The sequence below is a fragment of the Condylura cristata genome, unplaced genomic scaffold, assembly GCF_000260355.1.
Source record: "Condylura cristata isolate star-nosed mole 26May11 unplaced genomic scaffold, ConCri1.0 scaffold00017, whole genome shotgun sequence".
NCBI classification, from domain to species: domain Eukaryota; kingdom Metazoa; phylum Chordata; class Mammalia; order Eulipotyphla; family Talpidae; genus Condylura; species Condylura cristata.
Window position 1 is genome coordinate 2,572,786 of NW_004567118.1, and position 20,943 is coordinate 2,593,728.

Consider the following 20,943-nt stretch of genomic DNA (forward strand, 5'->3'; position numbering starts at 1 on the left):
TTTGATCCCATTCCCCACTCCACCCCCACAGAATGTCTCTGGTCTATGGTTGTTCATTATTTTTGTTATTTTCTCGCCTGGTCCATTATACTACCAGGCAGGTTTTTAAAAAGTGGCAAACACAGAAACAAGGGGCTAGACACAGGCTTGGGTTCCAGAAAGGGAGCTGATGCTCAGGAACGAGTAGGTGTGGTGAATCCTGCCAGTGTCCTTCACTGCTGGTGGTACCCAACTAACTTAGTGTTAAATCCCTTCCATGTCACTCCCTGCCCAATCCCTCCAGAGGGCCTGAGGGCTTTCCTTTTAGTCTTTTCCTAAAAGCTCACATCTTAATTATCCAGAGTAGTGCCTTGGTCCCGGAACTGCCTTCCAGTATTTTTATGTTCAGGGAGAAATAAACAGTAGTTCCTGCATGATAAGCTAGAAGCTCTGTTGCTATGGCAGTGGTTGAAAATGTATTTCCTCAAATGCTTTCTTTGAACTATTTTCATTTAGTTCATCTCCCAGATAATGAAGCCCAAAGCCTAGGACCCATTACACTTCTCTTCTTTGATGTGCTTTCACCATCTTCGGTCTAAAAACACACACATTAGATATAAAATATTATTGTTTGACATTAAATAATTGTGTAAATTTGTTGTCTCATCTTGGGCAGGGCTGGGATGTTAAATATCTCTGCTCACCAACCCTACTACTGCCTCACCAAGATCTGTGGACAAAATGTTTCTTTATACCAAGATCTATGGACAAAATGTTTCTTCATGTCTGGAATGTGTTGAGTATCACCTTAATACTGACTATGGTTTTGGACCATTTCTTCCCTTAAACTGGTGGGAGTTTTAATTGAAATTCCAGCAAGCTTCTTATCTTATTTGCCTTCAGTTACACTAATGGCATTTTTAGTTTTTTAAGATTTTATTTATTTATGTATACAGAACTGGAGTACAGGGGTGGTGAGAGAATTCACCAGAGACAGAGTGGGGAGCAGAACAAGCAGATCGACCAAGTACACTGCTAAGGGGAGCAGCGGGCCGGTCAGGAGAGGTCTGCTGCACCATGTGGATCACCTCCCAGACCAGGGATCGAACTTATACTGAAGCACCTGTGGCTAGCTTGCAGTGCTGTGTCCTAACCCATTACGCCACCAGAGAGGGCCAATTTCTTAACATCTTTCTTCCCCAATGTCTTTTCCTCTGAGACTTCCCAACACTTTGTATAACAGAACTTGTAAATTTGATAAATATTTGATCTGACATATTCCCTACAATGAAGAATATAACATTGATTTTATTTTGGGGAGTGGAATAAAATTTCAGTGGACTGTAACATTTAAATATTTAATAACGTTAAAACTCTCTGATGAGGGAGGCCCCCTGGTGGCACAAGGGGTTGAGTTTAAGCACTATGAAACTGCCAGCAGCCACTGCAGTATAAGTTTGATCCCTAGCCAGGGAGGTGACCCACATGGTGAAGCAGATTACTCCTGTCCTGCCTGCTGCTCTGCTCAGCAGTGTCTTTCAGTAGAATTGCCTGTTCTGCTTCCCACTCTGTCTCTGGTAAATCCTGTCACATCCCACACCTCTGGCCTACACCCCAGCTCTTGTGTGCATAAATACATTAAAAAAAAATCTTTAAAATCCCCTAGTGAGAGAATGTCTTAAAAGGGCCTACCTTCCGGCCCTCCCTGGTGGCGCAGTAGGTGAAAGCATAGCACAAAGAAGCTTAAACCACTTCCGCATGAGTTTGATCCCCACCTGCCCCGGAGGTGACCACATGGCGTGGCAGACCTCTCCTGACCATCCGCTGCTCCCTTCAGCAGTGTACTTCATCGATCTGCCTGTTCTGCTCCCTACTCTGTCCCTGATGAATCCTCTCACCCTCTGCATCTCTGGCCTGTACCCCAGTTCTGTACGAATAAATAAATAAATCTTAAAAAAAAAAAAAAGGGGGGCCTGCCTTCCTTACTGTTCTAATACTTGGCCTCTGGATCTCTGGATTTATGAAATATAGATTAAGGAAAAAGAAGACTGGTAATGTTTTGCACTGAGTTTTTTAGGCTGTTACTGACTTATAATTCAGATTAACTTATTTTCTGCATAGCTTGAGCTCCATTGTAATGGCAAAGCAATTCATATGCTGAATATTGGGGGAGCTGAATATAGAATAACTAGTGTTCATGCTTGTGTCTTCCTCCCTTTAATTTTTTTCCCTTTTAAACTCTTTCCAATTGTTCATCTCCAGGATGATTCCTTATGGACTGCTTATTACTTCTCATCAGTGATCACCCTATACTCAGGGGGAATTAATACCTATATTAAAAAGCTGCACATGCCCAGCTGAAAGAAAAACCTGGATTCATGGTTAAATTCTCTTTACTTCCAGCAGCTTGTAGCTCCAGGCAGAATACTGGTGTTCCTAGAAACTTACAGATCCAGAAAAGATGAACATAAAAGAAACTGTAAATAATTCATTTGAGGATTAACTCAGGAATCAATGATTATTTTCCCCAAGCTTCCCAGTGTCTTCAGAAAAAAAAGAAAAGCAGTTTAATTAATATAGCTTGTTGTTTAAAATTTTACTTCAATTTATAAATTTTAGCTTTTCTAAGAAAAGCTCAAAATAAATTGTAATCATCAATGACTTTTTAGTGAGTATAAGACATTATAATATTACAAATATTTGTCTTTGCTTTTTAAATATTTCTGCCTTTAAGCCACTTTATAGAAAGCAGTGGCACTATAATGCATTTGGGAGAATAAATAAGTAAAAAGGATGTACTAATGCACCAGAACTTTGCCCTGGGTCTGTTTTGTGTCTTTTCCCTTCTCATGCCATTTTTATCATTAGTTCGATGTATTACTCCAAGGATCCTTATCAGTCAACACCTTGGTTTTTTGTTTTTTTTTTTTAATAATTGAAAATGTGAAGCCAAAATGTCACCTATGTTTTCCTTTCTCATCTGCTCCATCCTTGTTTTGCCACACATGCAAAAGCTTAAACACCCATCTTTCACAGTCTTTAATGTGGAGGTGATAGGATGGAAAACAAAATAGGCTTTATGATTTCCAGTACTTTATCTTTCCTATTATCTAAGAGTGTTTGAATATAATTTAGTTTGCTGCAGAGATAACAACTCATTTTCTAGCCTTGTTTCTTTATCATTCAGGCTCAAAAAATATAAATTCATGTTTTGTTTTTTTTTCACTCTTTTCTCAGCTGGTACCTATTTGTCCAGGATTAAAGTGCTCCTTTTATTGTCATTACTAATTTTTTAGTTATTTAGTTCCATTTGGTGCTGTATCCTTTGTTTATAACATTCTTTCATATACTTATTTAAAAACCAATTTGATTGTCACAGATTGCTTTTTTGAAAAAATCAGTATCTTCTCCTGAATTACCACATTAAGACAAATAATAAAGTAGATTTCTTTGTTTTCTCTTTCCATCACAGTATTAAGCTCAGAGAAAAATAGTGAGTATCCTACAAGTCAGAATCCAGAAAGCTTTTCTGCCCACAAGTTTCAAGTATCCTCGGACAAAGGACCAGAAATGGAAAGGTAAGAAATAATAAATGTCAAGTTGTGGCACTGAACTCTTATTGTTAAATTTTTTCCACCATACTTTCTCTAGTTTGTTTTTTTTTTTTCCATAACCATGTTAATACAACAACATGAAAAATGTACAGTAGATCTCTCCCCTCTGAAGGTGGGAATAAAATAACAAAACAATCCTGAAGGCTTATGATCCACTTCTCCAATATAACACTTGTTCTAATTGAAGTTTTGCCTTTCTAGAAAAAGGTTAGCTGTTGATTTGCCTCAGGAAATAATCAAAATGTCTTTCAGGGATATCTGTTCAGACCACTATTGAGTAAGATTGCATAACACTTCATATTGTCAAAAATACTTTACATACTTTATTATTTGACATTTATATACTGTGAAGGTCACAGAACAACTACTGGGCTATTTTTTAATATGTGATAGTTCAGGGAAGAGCCACAGAGCCATTGAAGTCTCACTCCTCTAGGAGGGAAAAGGATGTCATAGAGTTCCTACTGAGTGGAGCTATATTTTCACTTGGCTTCCTGGGACTAGTGACCTGTTATCAGTAATCTTATCACACCATCTCTTCCAAGCCTATTAGGCTGGTCTGACAAGGCTGGAATACTTGCATTGTGGCTGTGACAGAATGAAAAGATCCAGCCTCCACAGGCACTAAACCCATATTTACAGGGTTTCATCACCATGCTTTAATCAACTGAATTAACCACCCACTTAATATTCAGACTATAGATTCCTGCTCCTTCTTCCCCTCCACCCCTGCCCAGTGTACCCTATAGAGACTTCTTTTAAAGAGTCTCCACACGGATTGGACTTCCTTCCTCTATTAGGCTACTGGAGAGCAGCAATTCAGGTCTTGCTCATCTTTAATCCACAGGACCTATCTCTTTCATGCTTGACCATAGTAAACACCCAATAATTGTTTTAATTAATTAGCTCATCTCTGAGGTCCTTTAAATCTGTTGATGAGTATCTTATTCAGCAAAGTCCTATATACCTGGAAGAATAGAGGAATTACTTGCGGGGTGTTATGCTTCTCAAACTATATTTTATAGCTGGCTTTTTTTTTTTTTAATAGAATGGCATTAGACATTGAAAAAGCAGGAGGTAGAGGTGATTCCATAAATTTTGCTAAAATTGGGTCAAAAGAATGAATATAAAGATGTCAAAATTAATCAACTTTCTGTTTCCTTGAGAGATCTGGTTCTAATACTTCCATTTGGACACAGCTGCAATAGTATATAGAATTTGAAAGAGTGGCAGTAGATAATTTGGTGAAACTTGCTGACATGCTTTTAAACATCTAGGAGATATACTGCCTCAGACCAGACCCTAAAGGGAGATGTTATACATTAGCTCTGACAAGTTGGCAGACTATACAAAGCCAGACTTCTAAGCCGTCAATGGGGTTCCTTTTTGCTAATCATTCCTGACCTCCGACAGTGCAGTTTCAGTGAGGCTTTGGCTGACCAGGAAGTATGATGAGCCCTTTACAGCTGTGATGATGGTTTTCTCTCCTTTCGTCCTTCTCTCTAGGTCTTCCGCTTCTCAGTCCCAATTGTTAGATAATAGGTGGTATGCACACAGCCCCTCAAGAAGTCTTCAGAGCAGACATTGCCCATCTCAAAAGGAACTAACTAACATTATTGATGTGGAGGAACAACCACTGACGAAGTCTGAGGCCCAAGATTTAATGGAGCAGTCTAATTTGCCAAGACAAGAGCTAGGTAATATTTCACCTGCTGTGATGGAGGAAACACTTTTATACTTCTCTAAATTCTATCTAAAGAGATCCTAGTTAATCACCTTTCTGATGTACAAGTCTCATGAATGCTTCTGATATATTTAAGCCCATTTTAGAAATATTGCTTGAATGTTAATCTAAGTTTACTTGAAAATTATTGCAGCTGTTAATCTATATTGGTTTAGCTCTAACAGTTTTGAAGATGAGAAATTCTCTGTGCTCTGAATATTTTAATTCAACTGTTAGGGTCCTACAATACAGTTTTAGAATGTATCCGTTATTGAGAAATGAGGCCAGTCTCTAAAGCATCTTATGAATTAATGAGTTATAAGTCACTTTAAACAAATGGTGTATTTTATGGCTTGTAAATCAAAGCTTTAATCAGTAAAGAAAGTTTTAAATTAATCCTCAAAAACACATTATCATAAAAGGTGCTTTGGCATCTCGGTGTGGTATTTGGCCATGTTCCATAGGATCATTTTTGGAATTTCATACATTCTATTTAGCTGTGCTTATCGCCTGAAGAAGGGCCTTTTTTTTTAATGTTCAGAGATGGTCTCCTATTTTTAATTTGGTAAATGAAAGACAGTAATGGTATCACATATGAAGAAAGAAAAATCAGGTATTTTGTATCTTTATTTTTAAGATTTATTTTTATTTCTTTATGTATATAAGAACTAGAGTGTAGGCTAGAAGTGTAAGGAATAAGAGGATTCACTAGAAACAGAGTGGGGAGCAAAACAGACAGATCTACTGAAATACACTGCCGAGGGGACCATTGAGAGAGACAGGAAAGAGAGGTTTGCTGCACCATGTGGGCAGCTCCCTGGCCACAGTAGGTGGCACTCTAACCTCTGGGCCACTAGGGAGGCCCCTTGTGTCTTTTCAACTTTTGTTTCTTTCCTTGCAAGGGTACTTTATGTTCACTGCCAAACAGTTGGAGAATTTAGGTACATTAAGAGTACCTGCAGGCCTGTCTTGAGAAATATTGCTGTATTTCTTTGGTCAGTTAACTTAAACTTTCATTTTTAAAATTAAGTTTCATGACAAATAATATTCCTTAGGTATCTTTACTAGGCACATTAATTACTTGTTATACATTTTAATTTTTCTTATTGTTAGTTCTAAAAAACAGCATAAAATTCACCATATTTACCATTTTTAAGTGTATACTTCAGCAGCATTAACTTTGTTGTGCAACAGACTTCTTCTAGAACTTGTTCACCTTGCAAAACTGAAACTCTCTACCCATTGAACAACTCCCCATTTTCTCCTTCCAGCTATCCACTGGCAAGGGCCATTCTCCTTTCTGTTTCTAAGATTTTGATTGGAATCATGCAGGATTTGTCTTGTCTGTGACTGACTGCTTTTACTTAGCACAATGTCCTCAAGATTCATCTATATAGCAATGAGCTTTTCTGCCTTTTAAAAAGATATTCAGCTTTTTAAAACCACTGTAATGTATATGCCACATTTTCCTTAGCCATTCATCATTGATAGGCATCTGGGTTTCTTCCAACTCCTGGCTATCATGAAGAATGTTGCAAGGAACACAGTGTATGCACTTCTCCATTTTATTGTAAGTAAATGTTTATGTTCAGTGTCTCGTGAGTGAAAAGTACCCCCATTGGAATGGAGATGCCATGATTTCTTTAATCTCTGACATTTAACCTGTTACGTCAACTACTTTTATAAAAATGTTGCAGTGAACATTCCTGTGACTGAACTTTTGCATACATCTTTTACTTCCTTGGGGTATAATTCTAAAACTAGAATCACTGACAAAAAGTGTGAACACATGTTAAAACTTACAGCAAAATTCCAAATTGTCCTTTAGAAAAGTTAAGCCATACTGCACTTCACCAGCAGTGTAATAATGTACCCACTTTTCTCTTAACCCATTTTGATCTTTTTAATGCTTAGCAGGTACTGGTAATTGTAATTCAGGATTCATTGTTGTAGAGATTAAACTTTCTCCCCAATTCCTTGCAGAGGGAACCCCTTACCTAGAATCTGGAATGAGCCTTTTCTCCAATGACCCTGCATCTGAGCCCTCTGAAGACAGAACCCAAACTCCAGCTCATATTTGCAGCCTGCCAGCTTCAGCCTTTACCTTAAAGCTGCCCCCATTTCGAGGTGCAGAATCTGCCAAGAGTCAAACTGCTGCTCGTATTCCTAACACTGCTGGGTATAATACAAGGGAAGAAAGTGTTAGCCGGGAGAAGCCAAGATTACTGTCTTCAACAAACAGAGTCAATAACAGAATATCGATGGTGGCGTCGGGCTTGACCCCAAAAGAATTTGTGAGTGTGTCCACATGTGTCTCCCTGATAACTGAGACTTCTTCATTTATAGTTTTAAATAGGTACTAGCAATGAATAATGTAAGACCACCGTTCTACGTAATTTAACTTCTATTACTAATTTCTGAAAAATTGAACCTAGATAAAGTTATAACATGGGTTATTTGTGTATATTGTATATTTACTTAAGAAAATGATTATTATTATGAAATATGAGCAGAAAGGTCATAGTTTTTCTTTTTTCTTTTTTTTTTTTTAAGATTTATTTATTTGTGCATATAGAACTGGAGTACAGGCCAGAGGCTCAGGGGCGGCGAGAGGCTTCACCAGAGACAGAGCAGGGAGCAGAACAGGCAGATCAACAAAGTACACTGCTGAGGGGAGCAGCGGGCGGGTCAAGAGAGGTCTGCCACGCCATGTGGTCACCTCCGGGGCAGGTGGGAATCGAGCTCATGTGGAAGTGGCTTTAGCTTCTTAGTGCTGTGCTTTAACCCGCTGCGCCACCAGGGAGGGCCATAGTTTTTCTTTTTAAAGATTTATTTATTTACACGTACAAGAACTGGGGTGTAGGGGAGTGAGAGGATTCACCAGAGACAGAATGGGGAGCAGAATAGGTGGATTGACAAAATAGGTGGATTCACACTGCTGAGGGGAGCAGGTGAGACTGGAGAAATATGCTGCATCATGTGGATCGCATCATGTGGATCAGCTCCCTGGCCTGGGATTGAGCTCAGGTCACATAGTGACAGCGCTGAGACTTAACCCCAAAGCCACGAGGGAGGCTCCAAGATCAAAGTTTGGTGTATATATAGAGGGAGCTTTTTAAATTTAGGTTTTTAATTTAAAAATTTTTAACCTAAAAAAGCTTATCATAAGTCTGCTTATCATAAGTCATCTTTTTCCCACAAATGATGAATTTACCTGCTTGATGAAGTAATTCAAACTAGTTACACGCACATTGCCAAATAATGACCTTTCTCTAGTGTGTGCCTTCATTCTAGTTTGTAACAGTTATTCAGTAGCCTGCCCTGTCATTTCTGCCCTATAACATTCCCCTCACTATTAGCATTTTCACATCTTGGACCACCCTCCCTTGCCAAAAGCAATATTTCTTCACATTATGGGAAAATGACCATGAAAATATTAAGACCACTAAAGCCTTGTATCTTCTTTAGTGTAAGTGAAGAAATCTAGGTGTAGATTTCTAACAGTCTAGGACATTTATTTCCCCTATAATTAATCGAATTGGTACCACTTCAAATAAAAGTTAAGTGGACATTTCTTTAAAGCCTTAATTAGATCACAAACCAGAGTATCAAATGGAGTCAATATGGGTACCATTTATTATACAATGAAAAGTGACCCAGGCATTTGTATCTTTCTTAACAAATGCTTCTTGGGATAAGAACCATTTTTCATCCTAACTTCTATTAGATAGAAGGTAGCAACTCAGCATAACATTCTCTGTGGCCAGATGTGTCCCACTACTCAAAGGACAAAGTAAATGTGTCCACCTTAATAATGTAGTGAATAAGTTTTCATCAGTACGCTAGGATTCTTATCTCACTGCACCTGCCCAGACCAGCTATTTATTCTGAAAATTCATACCTCTGACTGTTTATATTTCCTTGATCATTTGCCTACATACCTGCAATTCCCTTTAATTCATTGAAAATTAGTCTTCCTATTTCTTTGTTTTATGAGTTTAGCTTTTCAGGAAGGCTGAAATGATTTAATCTTTCTTGGCCATGAGCAATTCTGAGCTACAGATTAGTCTGTAAGTAGCTTGGGTACATGTTGTCTTTAAACAAACAAAGAGGAAACTTTTTAGCTCTATTCAGACTTGCTGAAGTGTGGTAAATTTATTATGAAAGCTGCTGACTGTATTACACATGATTAATTCTGAAGCCCATATTAAGATGATCTTTTCAGCACTTGCTCCTCTAACTGAATACTGTTTCAAGGCTGGGATTTCAGCAATTAATCAGTTCAGAATTGCTAATGATCCTGGCAGAGGGCAGCAGCAAAGGGGGGAAGATGTCATTAACTTCTCTAGCCTGTTTTTTTCAGTGCCCCATGGCAGTATAGAGTGAGGCAAAATGAAAGATGGCTTCATCTCAGTTGTAATACTGTGCAGCTACACATTTTGGCATGGGTAGCAATCGCTGGTAAATGATTACCCTTAGTAAACAAAGTTACTTACCAAACAGTAACTGCTAATTACGTCAAATGTGTCCATAATACATCGGATTGATTTCTTTTCCTGCTTATTGCCTTTTATTTGGTTTATACATAATTTCTATTTTTTTGTATAGATAATTTCTAAAAAACTAGATTTATTTTAGGAAAAACGAGCTCTTCTGGTCCTGCTTCTTAAGAACAATTGATAGTTTTTTGCACTTACCTTTTTTTTTGGGGGGGTAGAGGTTTATTTATTTACACATACAGAACTGGGGTATAGGCCAGAGGTGTAGAGTCAGTGAGAGGCTTCACCAGAGACAGAGTGGGGAGCAGAACAGGCAGACTGACGAAATACACTACTGAGGGGAGCAACGGGCAGGTCAGGAGAGGTCTGTTGGGTCTTGTGCGTCACCTCCCTGGCCAGGGATCAAACTCATACCGAAGCTACCAATAGCTCTTCACAGTGTCACACTGTTGCACCCGTTGCACCACCAGGGAGGGCCCTGCACTGACCTTTTAAAAGCATCTTGACTTGAATGTTGTGTAATGATCAGAAGGTTGAATCTTGGTTTTAAGCCACATATCTATAGCATAACTTTCTGTACAGGCTAGTTACCTCTCAGTTTATAAAATGTAGGATGCTAAAGTACAATGTGGTATCACTCTGCAAAGAGACTGTCTTATGGAATCAAATGATACCTACTAGGAAAGGGGAAATTAATATTATTTTGAATCTTTGTAATTCCATGTCTGCTAGTATGAACCACTGATTTGCTCATAATTTTTATTAAATTACTATTTATATCAAGGCTTTGGGCATATTAGAATAAAAATGGTGTACATTTTCTGAGAAAAATTGGGACTCAAAGCTAGGATAACTGATACTCTAAGCTTTCTACTGTAGATCATTTTTTATAATGATATATTTGATTTGATTTCAGATGCTTGTGCACAAGTTTGCCAGAAAATACCACATCACTTTAACTAATACAGTTACTGAAGAGACTACTCATGTCATTATGAAAACAGGTATTTCAAGAACCTTCATAAAATGTTACAACTCTTGTACTGACCATATAAAGGAATGGTGGGAGTATTTGTTAGGCATATCCTGACTGTAGTCTTTTGATAGTCAGTTACTACTTTTTGAAAAGAAAAATGATAGTTTTACTTCCTGACTACCTTTTTTTTTGAGTTAAGATTTAGAAAGTGGGTGCACCCTGTGGGACCACACTGGAAAGAGCTTTCTGTTGAAGCAGAGACAAGCCCTGAAGCAAAGTGAGGCCAGAGGGGGACTAGGCAGAAGTAAGTCTTCACCCAGAATCTGGATGGCTGGAAACCTTAGCTCCATCTCTACTCCATGCCCTTGCTGCACTCAAACTTCAAGTCAGAGCCTGCTGTGGTTGAGTTTTTCAGGAAACAAGTACAGTATCAGCACTCAGATAGCCTCGTATGTGGGAAAGGAAAATTCATTTGTCTAATATCTTCCCCTTCTTAAATCTTACTTATGACTTGTATGATTATGGTGGCCTTGGGAGTTTCAGTTGATTAGAAGCTAAATCTGAGTAAACATTTCTAGGCTGCTAAAAAAAAAAAGACTTCATTTGAAATAGGCTTATTAATATGAACCTAATGTCTGAAGCAAGCAAAATAAAGATCCTGATACATGTGATACCTGTCACCTCCCTGCTCTACTCTCCATGGGAGTGACTGTCTGAAAGATAAATGCTCTCTTGAGGACCATGCTTCCTTTTTTAAGGTGATCACTGACATACCAGAATGTGTATCCAGAGGTAGATGAGGATAGAGAAAAGGAATTCAATATAATGTCATTTGATGAACAGACCTAATAGAACAACACAACCCTCTTCAAGTTGTTGTCTGGAAGAGGAGTTGGATTCAGTGGTGGGCTCCAGAAGGCAAAGACAGTGAATACACAGAGATGCCCAATGAAGCTCAACCATCACACCACTGCCCACCCCAGTCCCCTGAAAAGTTGCCCAGCTCACTGGCAAGATTCCCAGCTAGTCCAAATGCCGTTGGGTGAAGGTTTTAACAGATTTTCACCAAAATGTTCAAATGGAACATACCATGAAAACAATGATATTCATGTTTCACAAGTTTTCTGGGGGTAAAGGCTGTTTAAAGAAGGACCTGAAAGGACTCATGAAAAAAGAGTTCCCTGAATTTTTTGAAAATCAAACGACTTTCTCACCATGGACAAAGTAATGAAGGCCTCAACCAGTGTCAGCATGGCAAATTGAGCTTCCAGAACTTCTTTTCATTAATTTCTGGACTGTCACCTGCAATTCCTTTTTTTTAAAAAAAGATTTAATTGATTTATGCGTTCAGGAGCCGGGTACAGGCCAGAGGTACAGGGGTCGTGAGAGGATTCACCAGAGACAGAGTGGGGAGCAGAACAGGCAGATCTACTGATATCCACTGCTAAGGGGAGCAGCGGGGAGACAGGAAAGGTCTGTTGTGCCATGTGGGTCAGCTCCCTGGCTGGGGATCGAACTCATGCTACAAGGGCTGGCCAAAGCTTGATAGTGCTGAGACATTAATCCCTGTGCCCCTAGGGAGGCCCCAGCTATGACATTTTACAATACTTAGATAAAAATCTATGAAAAAAACTCTAGGTTCCTGTCCTTGGGGGAATTAGGAGGTTTGGATTCCTTAGGTAAAAGACCTGGGGTTGAAAATTTGTCACTTAATTGACATCTCAGATTTTTAACAATACTGTTTCCTTTTAGCTCCACATTCTACCATCCATTTAAGTAGCTCTGGCTTGTCCACTGCTGACAGTAGGTGGTTCCTTGAACACACTGATGGAGGCCTTCAGCCAGCCTTGGCGTCTAGAAGATGAGGCAGGCATTTCCTCTGGTCTTCACATCCCCCTTTCCTAGGCCCCCACTGTCCACACCTGCTGGTTATAATTGGGGTGCTTCCTGCCTCTGACTTTATTCCGAGGGGTGATGGAATCATTAGTCCAGGTTGATCTTGAGCCCCGTATGAGCTGCGGCTCTAGCATCTTCTGGCAGCACCTCATTCATTTTCCCTTCTACTAATCCTCTAAATGCTTTTTGTTTTGTTTTGTTTTGTTTCCTGTAGATGCTGAGTTTGTGTGTGAACGGACACTGAAATATTTTCTGGGAATTGCAGGAGGAAAATGGGTAGTTAGCTATTTCTGTAAGTATAATATTATTTCTCCCCTCCTCCCTTTAACACCTCAGAATTGCATTTTTTCACCTAACATTTTAACACCTAAGCTTTTTGCTAATGCTGAATCTGAATTACCAAAAGGTTTTTAATGGTAACACTAAACTAGCTTTATCTTTAATGCATATCTCTTTGTTCAGATAAGCTGTCTATGTTGGGGAAATGGATTTCTTTTTATAACTAATAGGACCTAATCTGTTCCTAGCAATGTTAGCATATGAACTCAGGACTTATTTGATAGTAGGCAGAAACCCATGTGCAGCAGGCATTTTTAAAATGCTTAAATTAAGCATCAACTGTATTCTGGAAGGAAATCTCTGCTACAAGCCTTATTAAGGAGCTGTGGCTTTATGGAGACCACCTGTCCTCAGTGTTATTCGTCCCTTGCTCTTATGAATCACTGAAGCATCAGAAGAGCGTGCTCCTCTGCTCCATGTGACCTGTTTTTTCTGTGATCTCTTTAGGGGTGGTCCAGTCTATTAAAGAAAGAAAGATCCTGAATGAGGTAGGTATTTGCTGTTACAAACTAGTGAGAAAGACCTGGAGCCACTGATTCACATCATCACTGAAATATTTTCTGATTGCTTTTGTGCACCACTTTCCACAGATTTTCTTTGATGATGGGGATGATCGAGTGTTAATGCTGGGGGGGAGAGGGAGGTGCAAAAAAAAAATAAAAGGTATTCAGGGGAAACCAGGAAGTTCTGTGTTCTCACTCATTTGTTCTGAGTTTCAGTAGAAACAACCCTTTCCTCAGAGAAAAGAAAGCACATTTATAAAGCCAAAAGAAAAGATACATAAGCATAAGAAACAGGCCCACCCAGCTCTTCTACCATGTACCTTTTTGAAAATTGCTTGTTTGCTGTTGGTACAGAAAAATCCTGTAGGGCCTCCCTGGTGGTGGTGGTGCAAGGTGTTAAGTCTCAGCACTTAATACCTGTCAGCAGTCACAGTAACACAAGTTCCATCCCCAGCCAGGATGGCCCCAGTCAGGTGACCCACATTGCGCAGCAGACCTCTCCTTCTCGCCCACTGCTCCCCTCAGCAGTGTACTTCACCCATCTGCCTTTTCTGCTCCCCACTCTGTCTCAGGTGAATCTTACCTGCCCATCCCTGCCACCTGCACCTATGGCCTACACCCCAGCTCTTTTTTTTTTAGATTTATTTATTTATACAAACAGAACTGAGGTACAGGCCAGAGGTGCAGGGGTGGTGAGAGGATTCACCAGAGACAGAGTGGGGAACAGAACAAGCAGATATATGAAGTACACTTCTGAGGGGAGCAGTGGGCGAGACAGGAGAGGTCTGCTGCGCCATGTGGGTCAGCTCCCTGGCCAGGGATCATACTCGTGCTGAAGCAGCAGCTTCAGAGTGCTACACTCTAACCCATTGCACCACCAGGAGGGTCCCCAGCTCCTCTTGTGTGCATAAATAAATGAAATAAACCTTTTTTAAAAGAAAAATCCTGTATAATATGCAAATACCTGTTCAGAAATCATACTCCTTCGAAGGGATGTTCCTTTTTATGATAATAAGAACAGTGAGAGGTAAATAAGATAAGAGTGTGGGAGGAGGATTAATTTTAGAACAGAGCCATCTAAAAGCTGCTGGTGACAACAGATCAGGCAAAATAAAATTAACAAAAGCAGTTTTAAACTATCATGCACTACTCAGTATATTCATAACTCATTAAATGACCTTTTTCTTGGTTCTAACTTTCATTAACAGACTTATATTTGGAGAGCCCTACTATGTGCTGGGTTCCAGGCATTTACTGGTAAACAAAACAGGTTCCTGCTCTGGTGGGATTCATGTTCTATGAGGGAAGACACACATAAATAAAAACGCATTTAAGATAGCAATAAAGCGCCTCCCTGGTGGCACAGGGGTTAAAGTCTCAGCACTATCAAGCTATCACCAGCCACTGCAGCATGAGTTAGATCACAGGGCAGGGACCTGACCTTCATATGGCACAGCAGACCTCTCCTACCTCACCTGATGCCCACTCAGCAGTATATTTCAGTAGACCCACCTGTTCTTCTCCCCACTGGGTCTCTGGTCACTCCTCTTGCCACCCCCCACATCTCTGGCCTATTCCCCAGTTCTTGTATGCATAAATAAATAAAAAGGAATCTTTTTTTAAAAGATACCAATAAATACTATGAAGAAACATAGAACAGCAATTAACTGAGAACAATTGACCCCTTGGACCATTTAGCTAGATCAAGGAAAGCTTTCTGAACAAAGCTTGAGCTGAGACCTAAGAGACAAGATTATAACCTTGAATTGGCCTTGAAAAATGTAGTGGGAAAATGTTCCAGGCAGTGGAACAGCAAGCATGAAGGTCTGAGGCAAGAATAAGTTTGGTTTATTAAAGAAAAACAAACCAGTGTAGCTGAAGAATAGTAATGAATAAATTACATATAAAGAACAGGTAAGATAAAAGGTAGAAGGTCACAGAAAAAAACCAAAAAATAGGTAAAATCCCAAAAGTTTGCATTTTATTTTTAGGCTAATTGGAGGCATGGTGCTGGTAAGGGAAGGTTAGTTTAAGGGCTGTTTGGAGATAAGACTTACTAATGGAGGATAAGGTAAAAAGAGAAGAATTGAGGGCTTTGGCCTGAACAATGGGTGGATACTAGTAATGTTAGCTAAGGGACATGTGGAAGAATAAGTAAGGGGAGGGTAGGAAGCAGGAGTAAAATCAAGAGCTCTTTCCGTTTGTGAGTTTGGGATCTGGGTAACAAGTTTAAGTGCAGGGATACAATCAGGACTTTAAATTTGAGGGTCATCTTCAAATACATGACATTTATCACTGCACTCAGGAGATTAGGAAATGTGAAGTGCTTTTTCCCCTAATAACAGCCTGTTGTTATACTCATGCCTTTATTTTTCTTCCTAACGCTCTTGGCATCAGCTGTACTCTTCCCTACAATTTGACTTTAAGTCAAAATTACTTCTAAGCATTCTTACCCAAATTTCTCCAAAGTATCTAACCTCCTAAAACCCATTGTTCTTTATTCTCTTGTCCTTGACCAGTCAAAATAGTGATAATGAAAACCTCTAACTTCAGTGTATTAAATGTATATTTTATCATTTTTATTTCTTTAGCTATAAACCTTTCAGTGGAAATACAAGAAGCCCGTATTTCTTTAAATGGTGATATTCAATTGATTTAAGAGATCAGGAATTCTCCAGTTATCTTTATAACAGCACAGTATTAGCAGTTTAATCTAAATGCTAAGTGAATGTTTTGAGAAGAGATACATGTTGAAAATTAAAATACATTAAGCCCCAGTGAGGTGAAAAGCCAATTGTTAATTTCTGCCCACAAAGATTTGCTTCATTGAATTGATTGCAGCAGCTAAGATGCTGGTCATTTCAGCTGGTGGGAGGGTCAGAACTCAGGCTGGCAATCCTGAACTTGGGTGTGACTTAATTGCAGTGCTTCTGGCTTTTTCTCTGACCCTCTGGTTTTGGTTTGGTTCTTCCAGCATGATTTTGAAGTCAGAGGAGATGTTGTCAATGGAAGAAACCACCAAGGTCCAAAGCGAGCCAGAGAATCCCAAGATGGAAAGGTAGAGCCACCCTCCCCTGTGTTGACCCCTCTGTGTGGCCCCTTTGTGGACATGGCCCTGTTCACCTTGTAAGGGGTCACATGTTGTTGCTAGAGGACAAGCAAGGTGCTTCTTTTTTCAGTTCTCCCAGCCTGGCAAAATGTGACATTATCTCCATTTTAGGAATGAGGTAACTTCAAGGTATAAAGAATCTCTCAGCTGATCATTGGCAGTGTGAGGATTTTAAACAGTGTGAAACCACCTTTGCTCTTTCTACTTCACTGTGGTGATTTTTTCCTGAAGCATCTAAGTGTGTGAAGGGAATGTCCTGTGGAAGCAGGGGAGAGAAAAGGACTAATAATCAGTAACAATTTTACAGCAGCCCTCTGAAGCATATTCTATAATTATGTCTATTTTATGGAGGAGAAAAGTAAGGCTCAGAGGAGGAGAGGAAGGAGCCTAAGCTCACATAACTGGTTGTGAATGCAAAACTGGAAGTTGAACCCAGGCAGTCTAGTTTCAGTATCTGAGCTCTGAACAAAAATGTTGTCATTTTTTTTGGAAGTTAGAGAAAATTTCAGAATAGAAAAATCACTCTTAACACCTTTGCAATCGAAGGATTAGAGGCCCGGAAAGACTCGGTGACTTTCCCCTGATCATACAGTAGCAGATGATAGAAGCAAAAGCAGTGTGCTCTGAGGGAGAAGTTGAGGCAAGATGGGGTGTCGGGCCTGGGCCGACTGCTCTCTGAGGTCACTGGCTGAGTGCTTAGGTTCCTCGTCTGCATTTCTTCTTTCAAGTGTGTACCCATGGGCATTTCAGAGCATGCCATGCACAGCTCCTTCTGCCTCTTTACAGAACTTCAGAACCAAAAAGGTGATTTTCTAAGGAAAATTACTTTTGGGAGTGGATCACAAATCACGTTCAGGAACTCAGAAGCCTCAGGGTCAGTCTGCCCTCTCCCTCTGAGCATGTCAAGTGGAACTTCCAGATGCTAAGAAAAGCTGCTGGGTCTATTCCTACTTCTGCTTTCACCCTGCGGAGCTTCCTGCACACCAGCCATTTGCCCTTATTCCACTGTCTATAAGGCAGAGTTAGTCCCACATTCTTGTTTTCTTCAGAGGAAATTGTAGGGCTATAGGGTTTTTACCCCATGTGGGGTGACAATGATGTCAAGGGACTGGTCAAGTAATGACATTCTGGAGGTACTAAATGCCACCATATCTTTGTAGAGGTGCAACTTCCCATTTCTTATCTTATGACAGACATCCATCAGTGAGTGCCAGCCTGGATGCAAAAATTTCTGAATTTTGTCCTTCTCACACCAACATTTGACTCCATTTGACCTCTTGGAGGAGGGAACTTGTAGCATTATGAGGCTCTAGGTCCTGTCAGCAGGTTGGGATGTGGTTATTCATGCAGGTAGTTAGAACAGCACAGATGGAGGCTGTCACTTAAAACAGGAACAGACAGCTTGTCTGCTTTCCTTTCATGATACTCTGGCTGTGGTTGAAATGGAAGGGGAAGGGCACAGTGGGTTAAAGCATAGCGTTATGAAGCTGTCCACAGCTACTGCAGCATGAGTTCAATCCCTGGCCAGGGAAATGACCCACATAGTGCCACAGACCTCTCCTTACTTGCCCACTGCTCCCTTCAGCAGTATACTCAGTATATCTGCTTGTTTTGCTCCCTACTCTGTCTCTAGGGAATCCTTTCAACCCCCACCCACTGGCCTGTACCCCAATTCTTATATGTATAAATAAAGTAAATCAACTCTATATACAGATGCTTAAAAAATATTCTAAAATTGATCAGTGTTCTCTGGAAAGTAGCAGCAGAAATCATCAGGTGGGGGCCTCCCTAGTGCCCTACAGGTTAAGTCTCAACACTGTCACTGCTGTGTCCTGAGTTTGATCCCCAGCCAGGAATCAAACACAAGCACAGCAGACCTCCTGTCTCACCTACATCTCCCCTCAGCAGTGTATTTCAGTAAATCTACCTGGTCTGCTCCCTACTCTGTCTCTGGTGAATCCTCTCACCTCCTGTACCTCTGGCCTACACCCCAGCTCTTCTACACAAAAAGAACAAGAAAGAAATGATCAGGTAGTAAAAAGTAAAGTTCATTTTTGAGAGTCTCTTTATATTGGCTTTTATAAAACCCCATATTGTTTTATAACTAATGTTTCTTTCTCCCCATCCCTCCATTCCTCTGTCATCTTCCAGATCTTTAGGGGCCTAGAAATCTGTTGCTATGGACCCTTTACCAACATGCCCACAGGTAAGAAACTGGGAGAACTGCTGTCAAGTACTAGCCTCTGCCTTATATAGTGGGGTGTTAAAGGTCTCTTTATGGGGTCCCCTAGGTTTGGGAGATGTTTTACAGGTATTTTAGTCCTCTATCACCTGACAGACAAAATCACTCATACACATTACCCTGTGGCCAAAAGCAACCTGCACCCCTTCTGAAGAGCAAGAGCAGAGTGGTCAGGGTGTAGGACAGTGTGTTCTGTGCTCAGGCTGGGTAAAGCTGCTCTTCCTCTTTGAACAAAGGGGGAGGGGCTTTTGGGTTTATAAAAGTCAAGAAAGCTCTTCTGCTCTTCTTATACCATCTTCATTGGATACAGGGAAGAAAGCGCAGCAGCTGTGTAAGCCCTGTGGGTCTGGGGGCCCACACAGGCCCAGAGCAGGGGAGGCGCCTGATGAGTATTCCCTAAGTAACATTGACACTGAGTGTGATGTTCTGCTCAGGAGTGCTGTGGGCCTCAGCCCTCGAGCCGTGTGATGCTGTGGCCTAATGTGTGTATAGATTTGGCTTCCCTCTCTCTCTCTCTCTCTCTCTCACACACACACACACACACAGGCAACCAGCCTTTGCCCCTTCTGCTCCAGGGACTCAGGTCCTCTCAGAGAATAAGGCCTAGCCAGGCATTTGTTCAGGGACAAATGGGTGGCAGCAAGAGAATATGGAAAAAATAATTTTGTTTCTGTCTTTATTGGTTATAGATTGAGTTTTTATGAAATTTCCACATGGCACTCAAGAATTTCTCAGTGTTTTCTTACTTTGATATAAGTACTTTTTACTTTGATATATGACCTCAGTTCACTCAAACTGGGAACAGCTCAGCAACCCACAGAAATGGACTGAAGGAGAAGAACGTCCCAGTGGGCGCAGAAACTAAACTATCGGTAGTTCTGCTGATTTTTCAGGAGCAGAGGCACATCTTTGTGATTTCTTCTGCTTGTCCTTCCCCTGAGTGTGTGGACCCCAGCTCAGGAGTAGCCTTTGCTCCCCAGGGTACTGAGTGTGCCGGCTCCCATCCAGAGTAACATGTTGGGTTCTTTTTTTTTTTTTTTTAGTGAATAAATTATCTTCCCTTCTCTTGACGTTTACAGTAATTGCCACCAAATGTGCTACTCTCCGTGGCTACGATTATCAATTACCAACACACAGGTAGACAGGGAGGGAGAGGAGGCAGGTATTTTTCACAATATCTTAGCCAAAGACTGCGAATTAATTGAAATTAGATCTTGTAATTTTTTTTTCTTTCAAAAGTATTTTATTTGCAGACTATCAAACTTTACCAAGTGACCTTATGGAGACTGATAACCAGAGTGGGTAGCATATCAAAAGAAAACTGACTTGAATCCATACTTCTAGTATAGATTTTCGTTTAAGACCAACAGCAGAGAGACTGCTCCCACTGATAAATCTTGCTGTGAGCTTTCATCCTTAGGAGTCGGGGGTAGAAGGCCCAGGTTAACAGTGGTGATTTTAAGTCTGTGCCCTATTTAGATCAACTGGAATGGATGGTGTGTCTCTGTGGGGCTTCTGTGGTGAAGGAGCCTTCATCATTCACCCTTGGTGAGGTAAGCCCTTGGTGTCCTTTCAGAGGGGGTTACTCATTATTCTGCCCTGTGATTGAGTGACAGGGACACCCATCAGTCTTTCTGAGCCCCCCAGTATAGGCTTAGAAGGCTGTTTCTACCTCCAGCCTTTTTTGACCACATACCTGTGCCAGAAGATTCCATCTGTCCTGGATGAGCAAGGCCTTGGCAGCTCCAAGTGTTTTACTGCTGAGGGCTGACTCTCCCTCCAGCCCTCCTTTTTGGCCATGTGTTCTTTCCCCTTCCTTTCTGTGGCTATGTCCAGAATTGTTTGCTTCAGCAAACCAACAAGAAATGATGAAGTGACTGTTTGAAAAGTCCTGCTTTGATAAAGCTTTGCATATTGTGCTTCTTTTTAAGATTTATTTATGCACAGAGGAACTGGGGTGTAGGCCAGAGGTGCAGGGTTGGGGGAGGATTCACCAGAGACAGAGTGGGGAGCAGAGCAGGCTGATTGAAATATAGTGCTGAGGGGAGCAGCAGGTAAGACAG

General features: G+C 40.6%; 1 protein-coding gene across 2 annotated transcripts in view; it reads left to right on the plus strand.

Moving 5' to 3' along the window:
• Positions 1-20,943, plus strand: part of BRCA1 (breast cancer 1, early onset) — a 49,690-nt gene that overhangs the window by 26,671 nt on the left and 2,076 nt on the right. The window contains exons 12-20 of one of the 2 annotated variants that reach the window (XM_012726106.1): positions 3,452-3,557; positions 5,100-5,290; positions 7,300-7,610; positions 10,732-10,819; positions 12,902-12,979; positions 13,474-13,514; positions 16,504-16,587; positions 18,790-18,844; positions 20,360-20,433. In XM_012726106.1, coding sequence (XP_012581560.1) covers positions 3,452-3,557; positions 5,100-5,290; positions 7,300-7,610; positions 10,732-10,819; positions 12,902-12,979; positions 13,474-13,514; positions 16,504-16,587; positions 18,790-18,844; positions 20,360-20,433 — 1,028 coding nt within the window. The remainder of the gene's footprint in view (positions 1-3,451; positions 3,558-5,099; positions 5,291-7,299; positions 7,611-10,731; positions 10,820-12,901; positions 12,980-13,473; positions 13,515-16,503; positions 16,588-18,789; positions 18,845-20,359; positions 20,434-20,943) is intronic. The other variant, XM_004684123.2, reaches the window with a different exon arrangement.